Source organism: Engraulis encrasicolus, chromosome 19 (genome assembly GCF_034702125.1).
Source record: "Engraulis encrasicolus isolate BLACKSEA-1 chromosome 19, IST_EnEncr_1.0, whole genome shotgun sequence".
NCBI lineage: Eukaryota > Metazoa > Chordata > Actinopteri > Clupeiformes > Engraulidae > Engraulis > Engraulis encrasicolus.
Window position 1 is genome coordinate 5,596,128 of NC_085875.1, and position 18,852 is coordinate 5,614,979.

Below are 18,852 nucleotides of genomic sequence, written 5' to 3' on the forward strand. Positions count from 1 at the left end.
ATGGCCTGATCCAGATTGTCGATGAATAGGGTAGTGGGTAGTGGGTAGTGTAGCGGGTGAACCAAACCCCACCCCACCCCACACCCTTTTTTTTCGTCTTTGTCATGACATATTCAATTTTACATGCAAAACTTGGTCACACACTCATCCATATCAAAACAATAAAACAACGATAGCAAGACGTTCTGACTTTAGGCTATGTCAAGCCATGTTTACTGTATGTCTGGAATTTGATTTATACATTGTTTCATGTTACTGTTTTCTGTTTGTTTTCTGTTTTGAGATGGAATGCTGATTGGTCATGGGAAATGTCATTGGGCCAAATGTACCTTTTATGTACTATGTGTCTTCTCTCTATTCTGTGCTGTGCCATGGCAAATTCCCAAGTTTTGATTGTTGTGTCTACTCCAATCCAGAAGGTGGCAGTACGTGCCAGAATCTCACAGCGCACAAAACACGTCTGACTGACACACGTGGGTTTCCTGGCAAGCGTGTCAACATCGTTCAACATGGGGAAGAGACAGAGAAAACAAAACGAGGCTATTAACAAACTGACTAAGAAACAGAAAAAGCACTTGAAGGAGTTTGGCGAAGAACATCCCTTCCATGACAGGTACATTCAATTAAAGCAAGGGCTACTGTAAAATGGAACATTCTTCCAAAGCTGCTGCCAGAAAGCTAGCCTAGTCGTGCAGCTAAGGCAAGCAAGCTAAATGTGGTAACAACATTGGCAACATTCAGAGTTTAGACATGCAAGCATTTTGTTTTCAGACTTTAACATTTCTCCGATTTCATTTTCCTAGTGTTGGAGACAGGCAAGAAAGGACGCAGATCGTACACCTGGTGAGCAGTACATTTCACTGTTTTGTCGCAAAACTGTACACTACCAGCAGTATTTGCAGTCATTTCTGTTCTATTGTATGATACAATTTGTATCGCCTTGTCAACAACTAATATGTTATTTCACTAACCTTGCAGCGCGACAGTCCAGAGCGAAGGAAAGTTGAGCGCGATAATGATGATGATGAGGATGCTGAGCTGGAGGAACAACCCTCTGCTTATCAGAAGCTGCTGGGCACACTGGACCAGTCGGAGTCTGATGGCGAGGAAGATGAAAGCGACGAGGAGGAGGATGAAGAAGAATTGTTAGAAGGAGGTAAGCTGATCTTGTGATATAGCCTCCTCCATATATCCAATATTGCCTCCCTTCAGATATGAAAATTACAGGCACTATATGATGTGTAGTTGTCGGCCTATATGTTCCTCTGTAGCCTGTTTTATGTGCTCTCTATGTGACTTTTTATTATATAAATGTTTATGTAATGTCATGTAACGTGTTCACTTGCAGAAGGAGAAGAGGAAGAGGAGGATGAAGAAGTAGATGAAGATGGCGAAGGAGATGAGGAGGAGGAATCTGAGGCAGCAGAGGCGAAGCCCAGCCTTAAAGAGGATGACACTGAGGCAGATGAGGAGGTGCTGGATGAGGCCGGTGACAAGAAGGCTGACCAGGGTGGAGAGGAGTTCACAGACAAGAAGCACGAGTCCCAGTTCTGCCTGGAGACGAACATCCCTACAGAGGGAGATCCTGACACGGCTGAGGAGGATGGTGCCACTGATGGGAAAGAAGGCAAGTGATTAATGCCGTGTTTGTCCTCCATCATGTTCTATATACTGGGTATGTGTATTCTGTTTTTAGATATAGGTACAGTTGTGTATGCATTCTGCATTAAACAACACTAGCTTGTTGTAGAGTTGCTGTGGTTGTTTTCTTGTGAGAAGTGACAACCACAATTGATATGTAGGGTAGGGCATCAGGCTTTCAATGGCTTTCAACATTCCAATATCACTTTCGACATTGGACATTAGTTTATACATGTCCATACTGTCTTAAGTCCATGTATAAGTACTGTCTATGTCTATACTGTCTATGTCCTTACCTAGATTAGTCTATGTCTGTATGGGAAAGCAAGAAATGTAATTTCAAATTCTTTGTATGACCAGTGCATGTAAAGAAATTGACAATAAAACCTACTTGACTTGATGTTGTGTTACTTTTGTAATATTTTATGTGGCACTTTCGGTTCTTTAAAATGAATGGTCCTTTCCTTCCAGACATGTTCACAAAACACACAGAAACAGAACTTACAGAAGAGGAGATCAAGCAGCTAGCAGAAGGGAAAAGAACAAAGACCCAAATAAAGGTAATTTAACATTATGCATATAGGGCACAATAATATATTATTTATGATATTCAGCACTAAATCTAACTTTCTTAATGGGAGATCAATAAAGTTACTCTACTCTAAATGATTTTCTCCTGTGTTTGCACACAGTGGCCCAAACTGGGTAACCTTCTTTGCAGCACTTCCATGGAGAAGTTCCCAGCCCCAGGCCAAGCATCTAGCCTCCCTCTCCCACCTCTCCACAAGGCCCTGCAGGCTAACTGGACCACGCTGAACCAGGCCCTCCAGCCCCAAGGAGCTCCCAAGAAGGAGCTGAGCGACCTTCAGAAGGAGCTTCTGGGTCTGATGGGTACTTATAGAGATGTCTACATGCCAGAGTGCTCTCCCTTGGCAGAGGGGAAGGAGGTGAGGGGAGCCTACTGTCTGCACGTGTTGAACCATGTTCTGAAGGCCAACTCCAACGTCCTCACCCACAACGCCCAGCTCAAGGAGGGCAAGATCACGGACGATGAGACCAGGGACCAGGGCCTTACCAGGCCAAAGGTAACGTTGCCCTTTTTTGTTATTTGTAGCATCCTGTATTTTGTGTGTCCAGTTAGGAAGTATGGAATTTGCTTGATAAAATTGCACATTTTGAAAAGTACATGGAAGAAGTATACAAAGAAGATCAACAGATCTATGTTGTGAACTCTCCAAAAAGCAAACTGACGGAGGGAACATCAATCGGATGTAATTGCACATACTGACCGTTCAGACTGAAGTCACATGTGAAAATATCAAATGTATCAGAATTAGTATCCAAATGTCCTCTGTTACATTTGAAAAAATCTGATCTGTGTCGCTCAGAATGTCAAGAAAAGATCCGACACGGGTTGCATTTGGGCAGCAGCAACAAAAAAAAGATTTGAGTGACTTCAGGTTGCAGTGTGAGTCTCAGACACTGCATGTGTCTAAAACTTGTCTTTGTTCTGTGAATGTTCTCTAATCAACACACTCAATGCTTTTTTGGCCTTTATGTCTGTAATGAAGATAGGCTAGTGAAGAGATGACAGGAAGTGAGTGGGAGAGAGAGACGTGGTAGGGTCCTGCCCTGATTCAAACCTGGGTCGGTATGTTGTCTTGGCCCACTGCGCCACAGTGCCCCCAAGTCACTCAATGCTGTTTCATTTTCCTCCTTGTGTGGCAGGCGCTGATCGTAGTGCCCTTTAGAGACGGAGCTCTGCAGGTGGTGCAGACCTTCATCCACCTCCTGGAGCCCAAAGACAAGAAGAAGATGGACGTTAGCAACAAGAAGCGGTTCAAGGATGAGTTTGGAGACGATCCAGAGGACCGGCCGCCCAAAGTCGCCAGACCTGACGACTACGATGCCATTTTCTCGGGAAATGTAGATGACCACTTCAGAATTGGCAAGTTAGCATTTCTACTTTGTAGTTGTTAAAGGGACACAATAGGCCAGTCAATCTAGCTCTAAAAAGGCCCAAACCCGGGACGAATTGCAATAGTAATGATTCCTACTTTTAAGTGATCCTTAAACCCCCTTGTATCACATATTCACTCATAACAAAAAGTGACATATTCACACCGACTGTTGGTCCTCTGGGATGAAACACTGCAAGGGGACTTAAATTGTATTTTGTTAAGATTTGTATGGATTTTGAGACGGGCATGCCGGGGGCGCCCCACAAACTGCAGAGGGCGACTTAAAACAAATGATACGCTTATAGTATTGGTTTTGGCAAACTTTTGGTTAGACCAGATGTAGCAGGGTTGAATTTTCCTTGCCAGATATTTACTGTCTGAGACTTCTCAGGCCATGGGTGCCGACCTGGCACCAACCAGACCACTGGGGTGTGTGGAACTCTTTATCTAAGGGCCAAAACATACCAAGGCGGAACGGAACGGTCGCAGGACGGCCGCGGTCTTTCTGCTTAGTTTTGGCCGGCGTGCTTTTCTCTGCCTTGCACACTGACAGCGTCGGCGTGCGCGGCCAGTCCTATTCAAAACCCTAGCCACAGCCAAAGCTAGCATGCTACTTTGCCATTCATTTGAATGAGACACCGCCGGTCGCCGGCGTGAAAAATACGCTCGAGTTCTATTTTCCAAATGACGCCCGACTACCGCCGGTTGGTGTGTAAGGACAGATATGTTTCAATGTATTTTCACCGACGCCGGTAAAAAACGTGGCCGTTCCGCGACGCTTTACCGCCTTGGTGTGTAAGACCCCTAACCATCTACTGAGTATTTGTTTAAGCTCAGAAATGTTGCAAAGTGTTGCTACAGTAGTACATGTTTTCAGTGTCACGACAGCAGTTCATAATGAAGAAGTCAGCAATGTATTTTCAATCATCACCTTTTATAACTTCTTCCTTCCTTTGCTGCTGTGTTTTTGATTTTGTTTGCAGGCATCTCTATCTTGAAGCGCAGCATCCGTCTCTTCGCTCCCTTCTACTCGGCGGACATCATCGTGGCCTCTCCGCTGGGCCTGCGTACGCTGCTGGGCGTGGAGGGGGAGAAGAAGAGAGACTTTGACTTCCTGTCCTCCATAGAGGTGCTGGTGCTGGACCAAGCTGACGTGCTGCTCATGCAGAACTGGGAGCATGTACTGGTAAGTGGTTGCCTGGTTAACACCAGACCTAATCACAAGTGAGATTAGGTCTGGGGAGTTGCCTATTGTAAATTCCGTAGGGGAGAGAATACTTGGCTATTATGACACACTGCCCTGATCTCTGATTGGGCAGAGAAACTGTTAAGGTCGGAATGCTTGGCCATTATGACACAGTGCCCATGATCTTGGACGTTATGAGTCATCCTCGCCAGACTGTCTTTCAGATCGAAACAATTGTGTAGAACTAAAGGCAGTATGGGAGTTCCCAGGCTAGGTAAGTGGCTGGTGGTGTAGACAAAGCAGGGGTGCATTTCTCAAAAGAGAAATTGTTAGCCTGTTAGCCAGTTACTGTGATGAAGGCCTAAGTTGCCGAAACGTTCCTTGTGTGAACTGAAGACTGAAGTACCTTGAAAAGCTGCACCTGCTGAAAAAGAAACCTTCAAGGTGTGCAGGCTCTCACAAAAAACTTTTGAAAAAAACTTTTGAAAAAAAAGTTAGCCTGTTACCAACTTCGGTAGTTGCCAATGGGAAAATGCCTTGACAACAACCAAGTAGCTAATGTAGAAAGCAACTTTGGTTTCGAGAAATGCACCCCAGAGGTGGCAACCACAGAGGGTTGTACTAAGAAGCTGGTTCAGGAGTAAACCAGGTTAAGTCAAGAGGTAAATCATCTAATAGAAGAGCCTGGAGCCCTCATCTATTAGATGATTTACCTCTTAACTTAACCTAGTTTACTCCTGAACCCCCACCCCCCCCGGTTCAGAAATTATGTCACAAGTTTTGATCCAACCGGTTGGTATGTTAGACTTTTTATTTCTGAACCTGGGGTTGACACCAGAGACGGCTCGTACAAGCAGCTTGGTAAATATAAGCTATGGTTGCCAGACCCCTTGTACTTGGTACTATTTTGTCATTTTAGTAGGCAGCATTTGTGTTGAAGATGATTGAGGTTTTCTTTGGCTGTGTGCATGGCAATGTAAAATACTACTTTTTTCTAGAACCATTTGTGAACCATGACATGAAATCTATGTCTGTTAAGGGAAGACTTAAAGTTAGCGATTCGTTTAAAGCAACAGACTCTGGGTTCTCTGTGCCCTCTACCCTTTTACATTTTGAAATGGTTTGTGATGCAACTCCTTTCTTTATTTTCATTTTCAGCACATGATGAAGCACATGAACTTACAGCCACTGGACTCCCACGGCGTAGACTTCTCCCGCGTGCGCATGTGGAACCTGAACAGCTGGGCCAAGTTCTACCGCCAGACCCTGGTCTTCAGCTCCATCCAGGAGCCCCAGATCAACAACATCCTCACCAAGCACAGCTTCAACTACCGCGGACAGGTGAGCCAGCCCGGCGGATGGCTTACAGTCAATCCGGAAAGTATTCACAGCGCTTAAGGCTGTGAATACTTTTGTAAATATGATTTCTTTGTTTTTTATATTTATAAATTTTCAAAACTGTCAAGACAACTTGTTTTTCACATGGTCATAATGGAATAATTTGTGTAGAATTTTGACAACAGAGATTCATTTTTAGCATTTGGAATAAGGCTGTAAGATAATAAAATGTGAAAAAAGTGAAGCGCTATGAATACTTTCCGGATTGACTGTATACAAGCTCATTTAGCTGCTACAGAAGGGCTGTCCCACAGTTATTTACAGTTAAGGCAGCCACCTTAATTTTATACCTCTCACAGTCACATCTTCACTAGGTACACTGAAAAAAAATTAAAAAGGAAAATATATTGTGTTTGTGCGATTTGCAAATATAATTTCTGAAGTCGTTTTACTAACAATTTTATGAACTATTTGATTAGAGGTTTCACATAATGTGTCTGTGGGATATATATTTTCTTTTTAATATCATCACTTCTCTTGCAGTGGCTAACTCCCATCCACCTTGAATGTTCTGTGTGAAACACTGTACAAACATGCTCTTGTTGTTCCCTGTCAAGTGTTGGTACAATTTTAGTAATTTGTTTGTATTATGTGCTGTTTCCAAGACACTCACAGAATTCTCTGAACCATGTTATTAAAATAGGATTGAGTAGAAACCATGAGTGGATTATGTCTCTTAATCTCTGGTTTTGGATACAGCACAGTCGTTGTCAAGTAAATCAGAATTTTGCCATTTTTAGCCTTGTAGTCTATGCGGCACTGAAACGAGGAGTGCATTTTTATAGTTGTTGAGCAAATGTATATAATTTTTTCACTTTTTTTCTTAAAGCTGGATCAATGATTCGCTCCCTGTGGGTTAGCAATATGTAGCGTAATGCATTCTCATGGTTATTTTCCAGTTCTGGAGCAATTCAATTTCATTGTTTTTGAATGTTCTTAGATTGCCACCAAAAACTTGCCCAAAGTAGGTTCCATCTGCCAGGTGCTCGTGCAGCTGCCACACGTCTTCCAGCTCTTCAACTCAGACAGTTTCATGGACCAGGATGCAAGGTTTGTGTCTCATATGAAGTTGTGCAGCCTTATGTACACCAGAGGGCGCCATTGGTCATGCCATTTTTAGTGGTTTGCTACTTGTTGTTCCTGTACATGAACCACTGGAATCTTGACTAATTGGCTGCAATGTTTGTTAATATTCTCAGTCATCCAGGTCATGTTATTTAAATAATGTAGCTGTAAGCAGTTGGACTTTTTGATACTCATCCAAAGAGCTTTGTCAGCTGGAGAGTAGTCTCATAACTGGTTCCTGGGATGAAGCTTCTTCAAGCTCAAAGATGTCCTTTTTCTACAGCTAAGCAAAGTCTCTGCATAAATTGTCTCTAATCTGCCATCCACAGATATCTGTCCAATGGTTTCAACTGATTATTGTTGTTTGCTTCTCCACTTGATGTTGTTTATTCTGTCAGGTTCCAGTTTTTCGTGGACAAGGTGTTGCCCCAGTACCGAGACTCGGTCATGTCTCACACCTTCATCTACGTGCCCTCCTACTTTGACTTTGTGCGCATCCGCAACTACCTGAAGAAGGAGGAGGTGAACTTCACGGCCCTCTCGGAGTACTCTCAGCGCTCGGAGGTGTCCAGGGCACGGCACTACTTCCAGAAGGGCAACATCCAGTTCCTGCTCTTCAGTGAGAGGTTCCACTTCTACAAAAGGTGAGAAGAGACACAGACCAGACACAACAAACTAGACAGTTACACTTTTTTAAGGGGGGGTGGTGGTGGTTTGGTTTAGGAAAAAAAAGAATAGGCAGTTACACTTTCAAATAATAAAGCAACAGTTTTCTTATAGTTGGGGATAAGGAGGGAGAGACGAACAAAAAAATCAGATGCTACAGTGTTCACAAAATGTATATTTATTTGGATGCTTAGCTTTCAGGTGAACTGTCAGAAGGAACCTTAAAAAAAAGCCTTGCCCAGATCTTCATCCTCAACCTCATCTTCAAACACAGAGCTGTTACTTTACATTAACTCACTTTCACCTAATTCACCTTTTCTTAGCCCAGTACTTGACCACATAAATACACAAAATCCATTATAGTCTATTTTCATTCATTTTCACTAACAAATAACCATATAGTAAAAGATAACGGTCAACATTTTAGTTTAATGACTCATAGTGAAAACTGTATTCTGAGCTTGTGATTGGGCGGGCCCAACAGCCAATCTGGGTGGGCCTATCCCACCCAGGCCCCCCCATAGATCCGCCCCTGATAAGCAGTGAACCTGACATGGCGAAATAAGTGAAAGTTGTTGTTCCCCTTAAAATTATAGCAATTTTTAAAGGGACACTGTGCAGGGAAATGGTCAAAAAAGGTACTGCAACTATGCCTCTTATTGAAATTGAGCTGTCTATTGCCAAATTTGATCTTTATATAAAAGTGTATGAAGTATTAAACAATTATTTTCTAGTTTTTGCAGCTAAAAATGGCTAATTTTGGAAATTCAAAATGGCGGACCATGGAGAAGATCCCCCTTTTCATGTATGAAAAGTGCAATTTTTCCAGTCATAATGAATACTTAGAATTTGATGCTGGTGGTAAGTATTCATGTAAAAGGTAACATTAGTGAATGGGCAACATGAATTCTGGAAATAAAAAATAAAAAATCTCACACAGTGTCCCTTTAAAAACAACACTTCAGGGGGCACGGTTGGCTCAATGAGCTAAGACGGCGTACCAGTATACCGGCGACCTGGGTTCAGTGCCGACAAGAAGTCGTTTGCCGAGCCTTCCCCTCTCTCTTGTCCACTCATTTCCTGTCACACTTTCTCACTGACCTGTCCTAAGTAATAAATAAAAGCACAAAAGCCCAAAAGCATAACGTATAGACCTATTCAGAGTCGACGTGCTCATGAATGCGTGCACATCGTCGACTCAAACACACCAGAGATATTGGAAGGATATTACGAGAGACTCCACTTTTCTGGGTGGTACTGCACTCTAGGGGGAGTGCAGACTCCATTCAGAAAGAACGGGCTGCTGCGCTCAGAGCCGTATCGAAGACAGCGGCCACTAGGAGAACTGCAGGCATGGGTAAAATCGGGAGTGGTGATTCTGTATTTAATACTGGGTGACAGTGCAGACACTAAAGAGAGAAAAACTGCCGTTCTGCCGTGTGTACCTTGATAAAAAAAATAGAGATTCCGAAAAGTACACTTGTTATGTTATTTTGAGAGGGAAGAGGCTGTTCCAGAAGCATAGGAGATGTTTGTTGTTACAAGACATTAAGCTACTGACTGGACTGATGACATCGCCAGGAATACCCGTGTCCGTGGTGCCCACTGCATATCTGAGGTTAGCGCGAGCATCCGTTACCTTATTTCAGAAAAAACACCTGTCGAGTCTCTGTACAGTGAACAGAGCATGGATGATTTTGAGGCAGCGGTGCGCACGCAGCCAAATTACGTCATACCTGTTTACAAACTCTAAAGGGGTCTATAAGCGAAACGGTTCAGAGTGAAAGTTGTATGGTCCTTTCATTTCTCCGTCTTGAACACCAGCCATTGGGCTTTCCCGTAATATCTATTCACAGCAGAAGGTGCCATCATCATCATGTGCTGCCTGTTGGGAACAGTGTTGTGTTCCTCTGCTTGGTTTTGCTGAACACTGTGTGATGATGAGCTCAGGCTGTGCTGATTTCTGACAGATCACACACACTCTGACAGGATTTAAGGATTTTCTCTGATGAGATTACAGGAGAGGAGAAGCATGAATGACTAGTCCATGTGCTGTTGGACTGCGACAGCTGAGTAGGCTGCTACTTTGTGCTGCCAGGAGATTGACAGCTCTAACACTTTAAATGGGTAGATAGACGCTATGTAGGGGATCTTGCATTACCGTAACCAACATACATTACACATACAGCATTATAAATTTTAACACTGGGAAGTAATGTAGGGTTCTTGTATACTTCCCCATTGAAAATCAGTCAAAGTGCCACGTTATTATCACATAATCTCGATCGTGATTCAGTCAAAAATTGATATTGATCACAAGCAGGGCAAGGTATTGTTCCAGTTTTAGAGTCAGGGGAAGACTTGGAATCAGAATGTTTCAGACATAAAGAAAAGGACTTTCAAAATGATAATACTCTGACGACTGTATTATTGGTGCAAATGTCTCCACTTTGGTGATGCATATCTGCAGCATTTTGTTTACTAATAACTTCCCATATATTTCTTATACATGCCATCTCTCTCTCTCTCTCTCTCTCTCTCTCTCTCTCTCTCTCTCTCTCTCTCTCTCTCTCTCTCTCTCTCTCTCTCTCTCTCTCTCTCTCTCTCTCTCTGTATCTTTCTCTCTCTCTCTCTCTCTCTCCACCTCCCTCTTTCCTCCCCCACATCTCAGGTACACCATCAAAGGCATGCGGCACCTCATCTTCTACGGTCTGCCCACCTACCCTCACTTCTACAGCGAGGTGTGCAACATGCTGCAGGCGGGCTCGGCGGGTGCGGACGGCTCGGAGGCGGCCAGCTGGACCTGCACTGCCCTCTACTCCCGCTACGACGCCCACAAGTTGGCAGCCATCGCCGGGGCCGAGCGCGCCGCACAGATGCTGCAGTCCAAGAAGCCCGTGCATCTGTTTATTACCGGCGAAGATAAGACGTCATGAGAGTAAGATGGCCCAAAACTGGGACATTGTGAGAAGAGGGAAGCGGACTGGAATGGAGGAATGCGGAGGGCCTGGGGTTGACTGTAGCAGTATGGAGAGTAATAACAGAGAGAGAGAGAGGTTCCATTGGCCCATTGTTTCCGGGTTCTATTATTGCGGGGGGGAATCCCCCTTTAGGCAGACCTAAGGACTGTTCTATTCAATGCTAGGAGCATTATGACACGCCCCTTTAGGTAGACCGGAACCTGGTCATGTTAGGTACCCATAGCAACCTATTACATTGGCATATCTCTATATACTTAAAGAATCTCTGGTAATAACATGGAAAGATGAAGGATCCAGACTGAGATGGATGATTTGAAAGGGGCTGGGCCTCCTGGGATCGGGAATAGCAAACGTGTAGAAACCTCTAAAAAAAAGTGCTTGCACACTGCCACCGGCAACAAATTCAAACCTCAACAGTTGCGTTGGTACGGGCTGTCAGTCTGCTCTTGTTCCTTTGCCATGCTTCAGCAAGTATCTTGTCAGTGTGGAACTGGCAGTTGTTCAAATGAACATTCCAAAGACTGACACTTGCTCAATGCCTGCTGTACACCCACACACATATCTATCTCTGCAGCACTACTGTCGAGACCTCTATCACAGTGTTTCTCAACAGGGGTGCCTGGGCACCCTGGGGTGCCGCGGGCCACCCTCAGGGGTGCCGTGGAAACATGGCTGATAAATAAATTATGTAGGCCTAATATAATACATATTTGTCTAAATTGATAAGTTAATGCTAGTCAGTGGAATCTTTCATCTGCCATTTATGCACAATAAAGTAAATATAGGTCGCCCCAGTCAGCTGCAACTACATAGGTCGTGGGACGTCTCCAAATGTGTTACTTTTGTAAGCTTGTGTGGTATTGGATGCGATACCATGTTACGGCTTGTTGGTTTGGGGTGCCTTGAAATTTATCATGAACTGAAAGGGTGCATTGCCTAAAAAAGGTTGAGAAACACTGCTCTATTCCAACAACATCCTCACCAAGTGCCAACTTGATTCTTGCCAGAGCTGTGTACCTTTTGAGTGTGACCAAAGATAGTACTTAGACTCAGGTTGAATACCATGTTGTCCTTCAAGAAGGAAGATGTCTTTTTGCATTTTCTCTCCCCCCTCCATTGGCCTACATGGAACCGCAATGGGAGCGTTAATTACCAGTCTGACTGTCTCTCTCGAAGTGTCAGTGAAATTGAAAAGCCTGCTGAGAACGTCGGCCTGCTAGGGGTCATACACACACTCGTACACACGCACGTAGCCTCCGGAAGGCGATGGCATCGCCTCTTGTGAATTATGTGGCAGAGAAGGAAGCAGATGGCACTTGGCACAGCTGAATGAAAGGCCCCGATGTTGCTTGAGTTTGCTTGCGTCGATTGTTGCCGATCCGGGAAAGTGCATCTGCTGAAGGTTTTGAGAGAGATTTCACCGACCTTCTGGTCCGATATGATTGAGTACGGAAATAGGACCTAGTGACGTAACTCTTCTCAAGATGCTGTCTTTCGTTTTGTTTTCTTCCGGTTTTCCTTTGTGAAAGTCACATATGACCCAATTTCCAAGCTGTAAAGATTTGTACGTTTTTTTACGTCTTGTATTTAATAAATACTTTTCATCATAAGGATCACATTTTTTTCTGCTTTGTTATTTATAGGGTATAGGTGGGTATTATATTGCGGTAGTAATTCATGTTTTGCATGTTAGCAACTTTAAACTATAATATGCTGTCACTAAGGTCAGGGACGTGCTTGCTGTGTGCCTTAAATTGTGCATGCAAGCGAGTGCACAGACCTGCTGCAGGGCAACCAGAGCACTTTGCATGATACTGGAGGCATCAGCTAGGGCAGATGGCCAACGGGGCCGACATTAAAGTTTTCTCACCATTGTTGGACTCTACCGGCAACCTCAACATCAAAATTTGGAAGATTGTCTCTGACGGTTTTGTCAATATTGCACCGTACACACGTCAGCGTACCTGTCAGGCAGTGGTGTAGTCTACTTTTTTATGGTGGGTATACTGTATATTTGAGCATTTTTTGAAGTGGGTATACTGTATATATTTGTGCTATTCAAAACAAACAATGTATCAACCAATTTTAAGTGGGTATACTGAAATCCCTGAAATTTAGAAGTGGGTATACTCCGTATACCCGCGTTCTAGGTAGACTACACCACTGCTGTCAGGTGTGTCAGCAGTATGTTGAAAAACCTGTTAAGCTTACATTGTTCAGAGTACACCAAGCCTGTTAAGCTTATATTGTTCAGAGTACACCAAGCCTGTTAAGCTTACATTGTTCAGAGTACACCAAGCCTGTTAAGCTTATATTGTTCAGAGTACACCAAGCCTGTTAAGCTTACATTGTTCAGAGTACACCAAGCCTGTTAAGCTTATATTGTTCAGAGTACACCAAGCCTGTTAAGCTTATATTGTTCAGAGTACACCAAGCCTGTTAAGCTTACATTGTTCAGAGTACACCAAGCCTGTTAAGCTTATATTGTTCAGAGTACACCAAGCCTGTTAAGCTTATATTGTTCAGAGTACACCAAGCCTGTTAAGCTTATATTGTTCAGAGTACACCAAGCCTGTTAAGCTTATATTGTTCAGAGTACACCAAGCCTGTTAAGCTTATATTGTTCAGAGTACACCAAGCCTGTTAAGCTTATATTGTTCAGAGTACACCAAGCCTGCTTTAAAGTCTTGTATTGTTCATACTACACCCAGTCTGCTTTAGAGTCTTATATTGTTCAGTGTACACCAAGCCTGCTTTAGAGTCTTATATTGTTCAGTGTACAAGTCTGGTTTAAAGTCAAATACTTTTCAGTGTACACCAACAATATGCAGTCTGTCAGGTCACAGCCATCATGTGATCGGTCCATTTTGAGAAGCTGTGTGTTCAAAGTGTGAAAAATCACACCGTCCATCACACACACACACTCGCAGACAATATTCCCACCCCTTCCTCTCCTCTCCACTTAACGCTGATGGAAACCAAGTAACATATTGACATGGATGACCTTTCTTAAACTGCCCCAGTGCAGTCTCCAGAGCAGTCTTATGGAAGCTGAAATCTCTGCCCTCCCATCAAGGTGTCGCCTCAGAAACATCCATCCTTATGGGGGGGTGTCATGGCAAGATGTGTTGGGGTTTGAACTAGGTGTGTCTTCAGCCAGATATTGATAGAACAATCCGTTTCTATTCATCCTGAGTCGCTTGAGGTTGAAGAGAGTGCCCATAGGCTACAGGGAATCCCTGGCGGGAAAAAAAAATGGTGTTGATAAATTTAGAAATGTGCTGCTGTGGTCTAGTGGCTAGACGGGTCCTAACCAGGACCGTATTAAGTCAATGTGGTGCATCCCAATATGTGTCCTTGCCTCCTCCACTTGTGCTTGTCTCCTCGTCCCGCCTCTTGGCCCCTCCTCCGTGGAGAAAACGATTAAGTTTCCCAGCTGTCAGCCTCGCCACAACAACTTTTGAGGGACTGTTTTTCATTCACCATCCCAATTGCAAATGAGAAAAAGACTTTACAATTGAGCTTTTGCAAGATATTGAAATATAATGCTGTTGTCAGTGATGTCATCATGACGAGAAGCAAGTGGAGGAGGCAAGGTCACATATTGGGATGCACCCAATGTGGTGTGGTGCCCCCGGGCACTATACCTCACCCCCTTTATAAACAATATTCGTGTCTTGTGGTGCCCCCTCACTGGTGAAAAATAGTTGGTGCCCCTAGGCACTGTGCCGCTGGTCCCTATAATGCGGCCCTAGTCGTAGCGATGGGTAGCCTGGTTCACACCAGACGGTGTATGTGTAGCTTCGGCGCCCCCTGGCGGAGCAGAGCTACACACACTACCGTCTGGTACACAGCCATAGAGCACACTCCGTCTCCAACCAGAAAATAGGCTGAGAATTTATTGCTTCGGCACGGCCTCCTCACTAACAAATTCCTTCAAAAACCTTCCTGTTAATTTTTAAAGAGTCAATATAGTCTCTAATCTGCCTTGTGACTCCTCAATGTGAGTTACCGTTGATTTTGAAGCAATAAATTCGCAGCCCATTTTCTGGTTGGAGACGGTCCAACCAGAAAATAGGCTGAGAATTTATTGCTTCGGCACGGCCTCCTCACCAACAAATTCCTTCAAAAACCTTCCTGTTAATCTTTAAAGAGTCGATATAGTCTCTAATCTGCCTTGTGACTCCTCAATGTGAGTTACCGTTGATTTTGAAGCAATAAATTCTCAGCCCATTTTCTGGTTGGAGACGGAGCGTGCTCTATGGCTGTGTACCAGACGGTAGTGTGTGTAGCTCTGCGCCGCCAGGGGGCGCCGAAGCTACACACACAACGTCTGGTGTGAACCAGACTAAGCGATGGGGGGGTTGCAGGTTAAATTGCCCTTGAGTCAAGGGACTTATCCTATATACCTCCTCACTAACGGCTTAAAACAAAGATGATACTAAGATCACTGTTTAGGGAATGTTGTGAAATGTCTGTTGGACCATGCTAAACCCTTTGCTCATCTGCGCTTCAATTATGTTAAATACTCATCCACCCACAGCATCAACCCTTTTTATATCTTTGACGCTACTTAACTCAAGACTGTTCCACTGACATCTTAAAAGCATCTCCAGCTTGCCCTATGGCCACTGCCTCGCCGCCGTGCATGTACCTGCTGTGTGTCAGGGATCCTAGCTGTGCCCCCAGCTCACCAGCTACTAAGAGCCCCCGGTGCTGTCACTCTGCAACAGTGACCTGTGATGTCTTCATCTCGTGTGCGCCCTGATGAAATGGGAGAGGTCAATGTCACTCATGATGGCGTGTCGTGACAAATCAAAGGACTTGTTTAAAATCATCCGATTGGCTATTGTCTGGCTTGAAGCAATCAATGCAAAGTCCAGAAACAGGGTGGCCGCGGGTCCTTAAAAAGTCTTAAATTTAATTTTTGCCAAATAAGGCCTTGAAAAGTCTTATTTTGTCTTAAATTTTCAACCCAAATGTCTTAAATTTGTGGAGCTTAATTTAGGGAGGAATAATTATGTCAGCCATGTGATGAACTTTGCGACGGAAATCGGGAGTTGTAGCCATGTAGTGTAATTTAGAACGCATTATTGAATTTTATTTAGTGTAAAGTTTCATTGTGTATAGTTTTGTGTTTTCAAACGGCTACATTAATGTAAATAACCAATTGGTTTTTGTGCTTCATTTGAACCTGTGTATGATCTTGCGAGTTGGTCTTAATTTTATTTGAAAAATGGTATTGAAAAGTCTTAAAATGTCTTAATTTTGACTTGGTGAAACCCGTAAAACGCCGCGAGGTGGTCTTAATTTTATTTGAAAAATGGTATTGAAAAGTCTTAAAATGTCTTAATTTTGACTTGGTCAAACCTGTAGACACCCTGTTTAGTTCATAATTGCTTTCTTTGGGGTCTTTTATGACTTACTACACTAGTGGCACTGTTATATTTGACAGCAGGACAGTGAAGGAATGACAGGAAATGAATGGGAGAGAGATGTGGGGAAGGATCGGCATAGGACCCAGGCTGGAATTGAACCCAGGTCGCCTTCATTCATACTTGTTGATTCAAGCAGGGATTCAAACGGCCCTGAAGTCCGTAAGAGAAATGTGCATGTAAAAGGAATCAAAAGGGAGGAACAAAAATGTTCTTTCTTTTCAAATAAAAGTCACCGTCTGTAGTGTACCTATTAGTCCTGTGGTTTACAGTTTTTCAATTGTCAACCGAGCTGAACAGTGATTGCTCAGTGTGTGAGGATGCATTTTAGATCACAATCTAGCACATAAAGATGCTGTCTCTATTTAATGTTATGCAATTAGCTACCCCATTGACGCAGCAGTCACTGCACAGGCGCGTGTTGCCATCGACTGCTGGCAGGGCACACAGGGGGGGGCTGCCTCAGGTCAGCTTGCCTTTCGGCTAGATGCACAATCGCATGACGCAACAGTCAGGGCAGCTGACAGCTTTGGGTGGGCCCAGGACAAAGTAATCTTAAAGGACCCCCGCTCCTACCCAATACATGTAATGTAATGAAAACCCGCCCTAACCTCTCCATGACCCTGAAACAACTGACCTGACCCCTTTGCCAAGCCAAGGCGGGATTCTCTGACACCAGTAGCCGGAAGAACAGCATAGCACCTTCCCTCAGCCGACTGCAAAACCCTGTCTTATTTTTCCCCATAGCAGCCTCTCATAAATAAAACAGACCGATTCACTTCCATAGTCAGACTTACAATATTATATATACTGTACCTTAGTCTGTTTTTGGACTCAAGCACAGGCAAGATATATTTTGATGAGACATGAGACTGAAAATAAACATAGTATACAGTTTCATATTTTTGCTTACAGTGAACATGCATTGCAAAGTGGAAAAAACTGTTGTAGATCCTTCTCTTTAGTTTGTACTATAATACATTGTAATACACTGTACTTTATCCAAGCTGGATACATATCATGACTGAGTAAAAAAATAAAAGTGTATATTAACAAAACATGCATTGCAATGGAATAGCCAAAGAGAGTAGTATGGGGATATTGGGATTTCCTACTAGAATAACCCCTTGGCCCTTCTCCCCACTGTTGTGTCCTGGGGTGCTGTGAGGTTGTGTAATAATGTCAGCACTGCTGTCCCAATGTGGTAGCCAGCTGAGCACAGCAGGATGGCAGAGAGCCTGACATTTAACCCAGCCATGATAAGCCATGCTGGCCAAGGCACCAGTGGGTGGTTATGGGATGATTTCATGGATTTTTGTATCTATTGAGACATAGATATAGGCAGTGCTTTAGGTGGCAAAAACAAATGCCAGTACTCACTTAGAAAACTACTGTTGAAATGCTGTACTACGTACCAGTATGTCTTACTTAAAAAGTCCCGGGACTTTAGAGGCCAAAATTGAGAAGTGTCGGTACTCCATACTGGTGAGAACCCACCCACTTAAAGCGCTGGATATAGAACAAATTCTTCAAAAATGTTCTTCAAATTGAGCAAAAGTTAAAGACCTTTATTGTAGTGTCTTGGTCACATTAATCCTTTAAAAACAATTTGCCAGCCAGACCTACTTCAAACAGTCAATTAATTCTCGAGAGGTTTTCAAAAAGCCAGGCATAGAGACATTTTCAGAGCACAAGATGAATTCAGTATGTTTATTTATGGGTTGCATTGCGATAGACCCTGATGCAAGACTAAACTTCTATTGCACGAAAGGGGAATGAACATTGAGATACACATAGAAAAAATGTCAGGAATGTTCATATTTTCACAGCATTTGCTTCTTGTCAGTGCCGATGCTCTTCATCCCTCACTATGACACAAAAAGACAATTAATCCATTTGAAAGAAACTGTGTGGCTTTCACGTACACCCCTGATGCAAGCATGTAAACACCAATGTACTACAGGCTAGCACATTTACCCATCATACTTCCACAGACTTTATGGCTTTCTGTCTGCCGTGGTTATTTCACTATCTTCCTCCCGGCTATCCTACTCTACTTTCCTCTCCTTTCCTTTCCTTTCCTTTCCTTTCCTCTCCTCTCCCCCCCATCCATCACACTCTCTGTTTCTCACTTGTCAGCCGAGAGATGAAGTGGCTGTTGATTCCCAAGCACAGACACACTGTCGCGGTGAATAATGAATATGGCTGGGCATTTGTGTCGGGTGGCTTGGCCTGGTTCCAGCTCTTCTCACTGAGAGACCGGATTTCTACCCCAGTCCAAAAAACCTACCACACCCCAGTTGGAGCCACTCTTTTGTAACTCGGCTAGGAAATGGGGCATTCATTGCAGAGTAATTCTTAGTATGGTCCTTCCACACATTCACACTGAGCATTCATTGCAGAGTGATTCTTTGATTCTTCCACACATGCACAGTAAAGTTCTAAACAGAACAGTTATTGTTGTCTACTATAAAAAAAGGATTTTCTTCCGAAAAGATGCAATACGATGACAATTCTGG

General features: G+C 43.7%; 1 protein-coding gene across 1 annotated transcript; it reads left to right on the plus strand.

The window, feature by feature from the left end:
- Positions 1 to 372: 372 nt before the first annotated feature.
- Positions 373 to 10,962, plus strand: utp25 (UTP25 small subunit processor component). Its single transcript, XM_063223995.1, has 12 exons — positions 373 to 613; positions 804 to 843; positions 979 to 1,156; positions 1,349 to 1,627; positions 2,113 to 2,201; positions 2,334 to 2,726; positions 3,370 to 3,589; positions 4,586 to 4,788; positions 5,947 to 6,129; positions 7,127 to 7,236; positions 7,650 to 7,895; positions 10,589 to 10,962. The coding sequence occupies exons 1-12, from the start codon at positions 510 to 512 to the stop codon at positions 10,851 to 10,853; spliced, it is 2,310 nt and encodes a 769-aa protein (XP_063080065.1). The 5' UTR covers positions 373 to 509; the 3' UTR covers positions 10,854 to 10,962.
- The last annotated feature ends 7,890 nt before the right edge of the window (positions 10,963 to 18,852 follow it).

What these genes read in the sequence shown, in the direction of transcription:
- utp25 (XM_063223995.1), top strand. Translation starts at nt 510, where the DNA reads ATGGGGAAGAGACAGAGAAAACAAAACGAGGCTATTAACAAACTGACT. An exon ending in AGAACTGGGAGCATGTACTG is followed by an intron (nt 4,789 to 5,946) that starts GTAAGTGGTTGC and finishes TTTCATTTTCAG; the next exon opens with CACATGATGAAGCACATGAA. An exon ending in GCTTCAACTACCGCGGACAG is followed by an intron (nt 6,130 to 7,126) that starts GTGAGCCAGCCC and finishes GAATGTTCTTAG; the next exon opens with ATTGCCACCAAAAACTTGCC.